Source organism: Mixophyes fleayi, chromosome 1 (assembly GCF_038048845.1).
Source record: "Mixophyes fleayi isolate aMixFle1 chromosome 1, aMixFle1.hap1, whole genome shotgun sequence".
NCBI lineage: Eukaryota > Metazoa > Chordata > Amphibia > Anura > Limnodynastidae > Mixophyes > Mixophyes fleayi.
In genome coordinates, this window is record NC_134402.1 from 302,848,720 (window position 1) to 302,858,725 (window position 10,006).

The 10,006-nt window shown below is 37.2% G+C and overlaps 1 protein-coding gene across 1 annotated transcript; it reads left to right on the forward strand.

The window, feature by feature from the left end:
• Positions 1-554: 554 nt before the first annotated feature.
• NXNL2 (nucleoredoxin like 2) lies at positions 555-8,573 on the forward strand. Its single transcript, XM_075191935.1, has 2 exons — positions 555-1,012; positions 8,183-8,573. Exons 1-2 carry the CDS (start codon positions 714-716, stop codon positions 8,352-8,354), a joined length of 471 nt encoding a protein of 156 aa, XP_075048036.1. The 5' UTR covers positions 555-713; the 3' UTR covers positions 8,355-8,573.
• Positions 8,574-10,006: the final 1,433 nt, after the last annotated feature.

Sequence of the window (10,006 nt, forward strand, 5' to 3'; positions counted from 1 at the left end):
ATTCATATTCTCTGTATAAACATAATTTACAAATACTGCATATAATATACATAACAGCTTCCAATAGGTGGCAGCAGTCTGCAAGGTTGAGGGATACCTGTGATTAAAATATCCTTTCCAAGCTAAGGAGGAGCCTGGTAGTATGTCAGCTCCCAAAGACAATCATACAGATTAAAAGACAAGAAGAGGTTTATCATTCACAACCACCAATGACTATAAATGAAACTTCTTCGTTCTTGTGAATATTCAGAACTTCACTTTCTGCTACCAGAAGCTAAGTATCAGACTGTAAGATCAGTTCACAAAATTGCTTCTTTTTTTTTTTTTTATCAATTCTTAGTTTAAATTACTGCTAGCTTGTTATAGTAATAGTAACATCAGCCTTTCTAGTTCATTGTATTCTAGCAAAGCTTTCTTTAAGAGGACTTGTTAGTATGTACAAACAAATACCGCAATGTTGTACAAGAGATAACTAATGTCTATTTTATACTTTTGCTATACAGTGACCAGCTTTATACCACTTGAAGAACAGATGGCAGAAAGCATTGTGGTACAGAGAGCTATGTGGTAATAGGATTATAGGGAATTAGAAGACATGAGTATTTATAAATCACTGTCAGTTCTTGCTCTGAACTTTAGGAATCACTACTCATAAATAACAAGTACAAAAGGACCATTCTGCACTCCATTCTGTTTCTATACATCTAATTAGAATGGATATATTTTCTGGACATGTCCTGGTTAACAAGGAGGGGGAGAAAGTGGACCCCGAGGAGACTTTGCAGAATAAAATAGTTGGCTTGTATTTTTCAGCTGGTTGGTGTTCTCCCTGCAGAGACTTCACCCCTGTACTGTGTGACTTTTACACTGAGCTGGTAGACGAGTCAGACCCGCCTGCACAGTTTGAAATTGTATTCATCTCTTCAGATAAAAGTGCAGACGACATGGTGGAATATATGCATGACATGCATGGAGACTGGCTGGCTTTACCCTGGCATGATGCATACAAACAGTAAGTTGCCTAATACTCCACTTTAGGATTGTTTTTAGTTATATGTTTTATTTTCCAGATGATCTGATTCCAAATCATTGTTACTTTTGTACTACTCTTGTTTTTGTATTTGGTTCCATTAATTTACATTATTGAATTAATTCATGTTATGGGATAAAAAAAAAACCTTAAGAATAACTAAGTATGTTGTTACACATGTATATTTTGATGCATACATAGACAAAGAAGGAGTTTATCAATACAGAAGTATTAGATCCAAAAGAGGGCAAAGGCTGATAGAAATAGATTTGCTTTGCACTTATTTAATGGTTTGAGATGTCAGATGGGAATAAATAAATAACATTTCCTATGTAAAACATACTGGTGTGTCCCACCTGTGGATGCCATTGTTGAGATTCTCCTTAGCAGACTGTACTTTAACATGACAGAGTTGCTGGATCAGGGATTACATGTGTTTATTTAATTGATGATTAATTATTCAAGGGCAACTTCTTGGCAGTTTCACATTATTAAATCATGCACATGTAGCAGCCTTCTCCTTCATAGAGATAAGAAGGAAGCTTTCCCTGTCTGTCCATAAATCTGAACCGGATAGCTGGTCTATGCTGTACTCTTAGTGACCTTGTGGGGAAATAAAAATAACAGCCTGCAGGACATTGCATAGCTTTGCTATATCCCTAGGTGTACACTTTCATCTACCAACATCATAGCAATATTGCTGTCCAGCACTGGTTTGCTTAATATATAATAAAATGTGATAGTAATACATGTAAACACTTCTGTAAACTGTGACCTACTTTGGATCAATAGGATGGTGGCTTAGTGGTTAGCACTTCTGCCTCACAGCACTGGGGTCATGAGTTCGATTCCCGACCATGGCCTTATCTGTGAGGAGTTTATATGTCCCCCTGTGTTTCGGTGGGTTGCCTCCCACACTCCAGAACATACTGGTAGGTTAATTGGCTACTATTAAATTGCCCTTAGTCTCTCTCAGTCTGTATGTGTCTATGTTAGGGGATTTAGATTGTAAGCTCCAATGGGGCAGAGACTGATGTGAATGAGTTCTCTGTGCAACGTTGCAAAATTAGTGGCGCTATATAAATAGATGATGATGATGATTGTGGTGTTATCACATTAGGAATGCTCATGAATATGAGCATAAAAAATTAAATAGCTGTTTTCAAAATACATTTGCTGCAGTGTAGATATACAGAGTCAGCAAGTAGCTTTGTCATCTGTACAGAGGTTCAGGACTGCAAGCCAAGTGTTTTTATATCATTGACAAAAATTAGGTATGTTGATGTTTTTAGTATAAATGTAACAGAATCATTTCAAAATATTATGAAAGGTGGAGTTTTTTAGTGGACTGATATATTTTTTAGTTAGTGATGTATAAAGATGAATATTCTCAGTGTATATTCTGTGAAGGGTATTCACAAAGTACAAATCATGCACTATGTAAAATCAGCTTTGGTCCAGCCATGTGCCTCGGTTTGCACAGATGCAACTTTATTTCCACCAAGGTGCACTTAGATTTCCACTGGGTGCATAGAGTTGCGCAGGAGTAGAAGTTTTCATAGGCAGAGGGGAAGGGTTGAATGGAGTGAGGAAGTTCCTAACAAAATACAGAGTAGGTACACAGGTGTGTCTAGTTTTGTGGAGCAGTGCAGAAAGGATTAGACGTTATGGCAATGAGACAAAGGGGTGGGAGAGGGCCAATTCTGGGCACACTTGAATGTGGTAATAAGCAATGTAATAAAATCTTCACACACAAAATTGCCATGTGTAATAAAGACAGCCCTTATGTTCTCTAATATCACTATTAATTTAAACTAAAAATGAGTCTAAATCATACTTGCCTACTCTCCCGGTATTTCCGAAATTCACAGCATTGAATAGTGGGGCGGGGCTTAATCGCGTCATTAAGCCCCCCCCCCAACCGCTATTCAATAACTTGAATTTATGTATTTTATGGTAGGGGGGGGGGAGCTATGGAGACATATTGACATCATCATGCCCCCTCCTACCCTCTGTCACATAATCCGTACTCCGATGTCCAGGAGTACAGATTTAAAAAGTAGGCAAGTATGTAAACCAAGCAGTATCTTAAGAGATAAATGGAAGAGTTTATTTTAGTGAACGAAGTGGTACTACAGTGGAAGGTGTTTGGCAATAAATGTGATGCTTAACTTTTAATATAGTGTACCTCTGGAGATTCTCTCACCTATCTGCACACTGAAACACACTTCTAGTTTGTGGAGGGGGTTCTGAGAGAGGAAAGAATGCAAGCAATATAAAACCAAGGAATTTTGCTGTGCGCATCCTGTGAGCTTCATAAACGAGGCCCAGTAAATGTTACTTTTTATTTACTTATGGCTGTTATTATAATGCTGTGTGTGTGTGTGTGTGTGTGTGTGTGTCTGTGTGTGTGTGTGTGTGTGTGTGTGTGTGTCCAGTGGTAAATGTAGCCATATGCACCCATTATTCAATATGCATTAATTATCTGATTATTTATGAAGTAGGATTATAATAGAGTAATTCATTATCATCATCATCACCATTTATTTATATAGCGCCACTGATTCCGCAGCGCTGTACAGAGAACTCATTCACATCAGTCCCTGCCCCATTGGAGCTTGCAGTCTAAATCCCCTAACATACACACACACACACAGACAGAGAGACTAGGGTCAATTTGTTAGCAGCCAATTAACCTACCAGTATGTTTTTGGAGTGTGAGAGGAAACCGCAGCACCTGGAGGAAACCCACGCAAACACGGGAAGAACATACAAACTCCACACAGATAAGGCCATGGTTGGGAATTGAACTCATGACCCCAGCACTGTGAGGCAGAAGTGCTAACCACTTAGCCACCGTGCTGTAATTAGTATATTAGGTCAATTCCTAAATCCTGTGAGCTCGCTTTATATCTTCAGCCTTTTTGCTGAAATTATGAGTCACTGCATCAGTAGAAATTGATAACTTGAGTCATGGGTACACTTCCTGATTTTTTGGTGAATAAAAAACACATTTTCTATTGATATGTCCCATAAATTGTTATTTATTTTATGTTTTTGCTTCATATTACATTTTCAAAAGTATGTTTAGAAATAATTGTAATCATTTCACCATGTGCATACGTTTCTTCTTTACCACATATAACACGTTTGCCAACTGTTCCAAGTTTTAAGAATTAATCCCTATTTTTCAATTCTGACCAGCTACACAATACATCTCTTCTTATTCTGCATGTTAATTTCAATGCTTACTAGCTGTTCTTACTCTCTGGGCTTTATCTTTGAATATTTATTGAAACTGAACATTTAAAAGTGTAGTCAATGTGTTATGATTGTAGTACATTAAGGTTTAGTATAGTATAAACTACATAAATGATGAAACTTCTCAGTAAAAAAGTGTAACTGGAATTTATTTCCAATATTGGCAGCAATGCATAGAAGGTGCAGTATTTTTCAACTCCCTTTATAGGATACTATATTTATATTTACCAATTGTTATAATGCTGTCAGACTGATTCTTGCCAAACTGCTCCCACTGTATGTCTCAGTGGAACATAAATTATTATTATTATCGTTTATTTATAAAGAAAGCGACACAAAGGGTCTGCAGCGCCATACTTGACATATACTGAAAGCAGTGATTCAGAAAGCATAACATGATACAGGAACAAAATACAAAGACCAGACATACTGAATGAATAAAAAATACAGGTAACATGGTAATGCAGATCAAATTATTTGTGGAACAGTGAGTGAGAGTGATGGTAATGACTAGCATGAAGTAGGCCAAAGCTTAAGGAAACAGGGCTAGGGAAGCAGGCCAAGAGGTACAGAGAGTGATGGAATAGTAGAAGAAGAACACAAGGAAAGAGGGTCTGCTTGTAAGAGTTTACATCCTAAAGTAAAGGAGAAGACACAAATAGGGCGGTAACGACTGGAGGTGAAAGCTGGGACAAGGGAGTTAGGAGGAGGGCTGATAGACTTGAATAAAGAAATGAGTCTTAAGGGCAAGCTTGAAGTCTTTGAGAGTAGAGGCTAACATGATGGAGCCTGAGAGATCATTCCACAGCTGGGGAGCAGCCCACGCAAAGTCCTAGAGGCGGGAGTATGAAGAGGTGATCAATGAAGTAGTGAGGCCGTGGTCATTGTAGAGTCCCCTCCCCTCCACATAAATTTAATTCTGTAGACCATGGGGAGCCAATGGTGGAGGGGGACAGAAGAGATAGAGCAGCGTGAGACAAAAATGAGGCGGGCAGCAGCATTGAGGATAGACTTAAGATGTGCAAGGGGAGAGCCAGGAAGGCCACAGTGAAGGAGGTTACAGTAGTCAAGGTGAGAGATTACAAGAGAGTGAATAAGAGATTTGGTGGCTCCCGTGGTGAGAAAGGACTGAATCTTGGATATATTCCAGAAGTGGAAGTAGCAGGGTTTTGAGGGGTACAGAATGTGAGGTTTGAAGTAGAGTGAGGTTTTGAGGATGACCCCAAGGCATTGGACTTGAGGGACAGAAAGGAAGGTAATATTATTAATAGAAATAGAGAGGGGGAGAGGTGGGAGAGCCCTGAAGGGGGGAAGACAATTAGTTCAGTCTTGGAAATATTGAGTATGTAAAACTGCCCTCATGTTACCTTTCATGCCAGCTCTTCCTCTCAGTTTTACTTGCAGAGACTGCACATAGCTAAATAGAGATCTCTTTAAATATTTGATCACATTATTGTTTTTCACAAATGATTATGAAATATGAACTAATATTCACATTAAATACTGCATTGTGTACCTGAGAGAGTTGAAAGTAATCAGCTAGAGAAAATGCAATCTGCAGAACTGCGTATGGAAAGCTGACTAAGCTACACAGGGTATGAGAAGTATGCAACACATGGATGATAATCCAACCAGTACTGTATATTACAAGAATATTTAAAGTCCCCATGGTGTTCCATGGTCACACAGTCCAAGGTAAATTCTTCGGGGCTGAGTCGCCGTACATCACAGCAGTTTGGCTGTGCTCATTTCCAGCTACAACATCACAGATTTTCCTGCGCACCTCTGTGGGGTGCGAAGAAAAGTCAGTGATGTTGTATCTCCGCAGAGCGCCTTTGTGAGTCTTCTAGAGGTAATACGGGGGAAATTGAATCAACCCCATATAACCCTTAAAAAAACATCAGTACAGGATACATTACCTCTTACAATATTAACATTTTATTTTTAGAATACTAGAAATAATTAAGTCAAGCGAATGTCATAATTAATTAATGGTTATAATTAATAGGAAGGAACAAAGTTATTTTAAAAAACAACTGAAAAGTAGGAAACCATTATATGGGAAGTAAGGAACATATAGTTTAGGGAAATTTTGTTTGTTTATGTACATAAAGTTGTATGTGTATTTTGCCAATTATTGGAAACACCTTTTGTGCTTGCTGTCTGCTTGTAGTTAAAAGAAATACACAAATATTTGTGCCAAATGAATAACTGTGGAAATGAAAAGAGTTGTGTTGTGTTACGGAACCTAGAGTCTAAATTTATAATTATTGTGGGGTGAATCAGGACATGGTATTAGTGAATCAGTGGCTTAAAGTTACCTGCATTCCAAACAGGTTATGGTGTAACCTTGTTACCCCATAGTAACAGGCAGTCATTTTCCAGCTGGTCAGAATATAGATGAAGTAAAGAAGATAATGATTAAAAGTTTGATGTATGCAATAACCAAGAAATTTGGAAATGAGAGTCTAAAATAGATTCTAAATCTAGGTGAAAAACATAGATATGCTAATCTGTCTGTTTTCATTTGTGAAATAAAAATTGTAACCTTATAAAAGTCATTGGTTATCAAAAACCATTAGGCATCAACATTTTGGTCACTGTTCTGATCTTGACTAGGAATTCAGTTTCAAATATCATATCAATTACTTGTCTCAAGTGATATTTTTGGAAAAAAATGTATAGTTGTTAGCTAAAGTCAAATTGACTTCATTTATTTTAACTTGTAACTGTGAAAGCTGTTGACATAAACAATTATGTTCATTCAATTTAATTCCACTTTTAAGTAAAATATACTCAGAAAATGGGAGTTACATATGAACACTGAAGGCATAGGTATGAGGCATTTTTGATTCCTATGATAGTAATATCTTGCTTATTCACAAAACAGCCACAACAACCGAAAACAGCAACAAGCAAAATATATGTCCATCATCCTTCATCCTCGTACATTGTCATATCATATTTATAGACGGCTCTTAGAGAAGCTATCTGTTACAGTCTACCTTTTAGCATACATCATTGTGATTGTTTTTAACCAATGTGGTCAAGCAATCCATATTTTACTTTACAATGCCTTTTTCTTGTTACATAGTATTAGAGATGAGTGAAATTACAGCAAAATTCGAAATACATTTGAATGGTGGAACAGGCTGTTTCTTAGTGAGGCAAAACTCTGGCGATACAAACTTCAAGTTCTGGTTTTGTTTCACTATTCCCCAATGTATTTTTTTAAATTAACATTGAGGATGTATGTTGTGGTTAAGGTAGAACTAAGAAGATACAAATTCTGCTGGTGAAACATCATCATCATCATCATTTATTTATATAGCGCCAGCAGATTCCGTAGCGCTTTACAATTGGAAACAAACAGTAATAAAACAATACTGGGTAATACATACAGCGAGGTAATGGGGCCCTGCTCGCAAACTTACAGTCTATGCAAACTTTTCTATCCAAATGAGGTAATTTATTTTGTGGAGCAGTTTTGAAAATGTTCTGCATAATATGGAAACAAGCATATCAAGCATATCCATTTTGCTAGACTAAAATCAGGTTTAGATAAATAGGGTTTCTATAATAATTTGACTATTGTACATTTAATTCACCCACGGAAGATATGTAAGAAGTTCTGTCCTTGTATGATGCTCCTATATAATTGATTTTGTCTTCACTGACTGATCTACATTCCGTCATTGAACACTTTCACAAAGAGTCATGTGACACAAGTGGGAGGTACTAGTCCCTAAATTAGTAACAGACTGAAAGTTAGGGAAGCTAAAAAGGTTAATACTGGCAAAACAATCCTATTAATGGGCACCTTACTCTTAGCACCTTGGACAGTCTTCAATGTTATGTTTAATAAGGTCAATATCTTTCTCTGCTTTACAGTGAACTGAAAAACAAGTACAAGATAACAGCTATACCGAAACTGGTAATTGTGAAACAAAATGGCGAAGTGATTACGGACAAAGGAAGAAAACAGATAAGAGGAAGGGGACTGTCCTGCTTCCGAACATGGCTTGAAGTGGCAGATGTCTTTCAGAACTTTACCAGCAAATAGTAAATTCTATTGCTGTAGTTTTATTTTCATTTCCTTTTTTTTCAGATCAAAGCAATTTCATTGAGTTCAGGTATTATTTTATAGACCTTATATAATATCTATTTTTTATACTTTTGTCTATGAAGTAGTCATTGCAAGATTAGTAATTATTGGGCTACTTATTAACATATCTTGAAACATTTGAACTGCAAAATGCGCTTTGTAACATTTTATTGTAAATGTAGGACATAATCTGTAAATGTATGTTTGATTTTAACATAAGGTTTACATTATATAAGAAAACAATTTGTCTGGTGTGGATTATTTTGAGCAGTAAAAATAGCTGGTATTATTTATTTATTTATGTAGCACCTTTCTCCCATCTGGACTCAAATCACTTCACTCTGCTGCACACGGTGAGGCAGCCATCTTGGACATGCCCAACTGCTATTCAGTGGAATCATTCACACAAGTCCCTGCCCCATTGAATCTTACAGTCTAAATTCCCTTCCACACATACACACACTAGAGTTCATTTGTGTTGAAAGCTAATTGCCTTAACTGGTGAAATCGGAGTATCTGAAGGAAACCAAATAAACACAGAGACAACAAACTCCACACAGCTAGGGCATTGGTTGGAATTGAAACCATCACCCCAGTATTGTGCAACTATACTGTCCCAACAAATATTTAATATACTGAAAATCAAGGGGTAAATTTATCATTGCCTAAGTTTCTTAGACAATGCTTGTAGGACACAATGTTTAAATTAAATGCAGGGTCTTGATGTGACTGAGCTTTGGAATTTAACTGGGCCACACAATGAAATTAACCTAAATTATTGAGCCACTCCAGTTTTGCTTTGGCCCTCTGCTTGGTATAAATTTTCTCCCTAGCTTCCATTTTTTTAACATTGTTAACTTGCAGTACTTTCCTGCACTTTGTTCCATCAATATTTCCATTCTGTTCTAGTGAGGTTCAGAGTCCTTGTTAATGAGAAGCTTCTTCACTGCATGATGCCACCAGGAGCTGGTTGGCAAATTTTAGCCTAGAGGTGACACTCTGCACAGCAGCCTAAAACATTTTAAAGGAAATAAAATGCATTGACCCAGGCCAAGGTAGACCACTATGACCGGGCTGGTGGCAGATGCCCCGGAGCCCAGCCAGCCCCTGGATGCTGCCACCTTTGTCTTAGATAGTGTTTTTTGAGGCATATGTATAGTTAGGTTTGTGATACACGATTGTAGTGCTGTTGTGGTTTGCAGATGTCACTTTTAATTTACCTTCAGAGAAGGAATGCTGCTGACCCCAACAGGGAGAGAGATGTGACCCCAACCAGAATACGACCCAATAAATGGGACACTTTTAAGGGAATAACTTTTATTATGGGAACAAAGGAGAGAAATTGGGAAGGTGGATGATAGGGAAAGTCACAGGGAATTATTAAGGTATAAATGCAATAAAAACACAATTAATAGTTAAAATCTCCAGTGGCTACTTAAATCTGCTAACTTATTTTAAGAGATGTACTGAGGAGTTCACCCTCTTTAACTTCTATAGTTACTATCAAATTGCCATAAATATAAAGAATCAAATGCAGTCACTATAATATACATTTATCCTATGTGTTTCCGAAACCTGTTCCCCATAAATATTTAAATGTTCATTTTAAT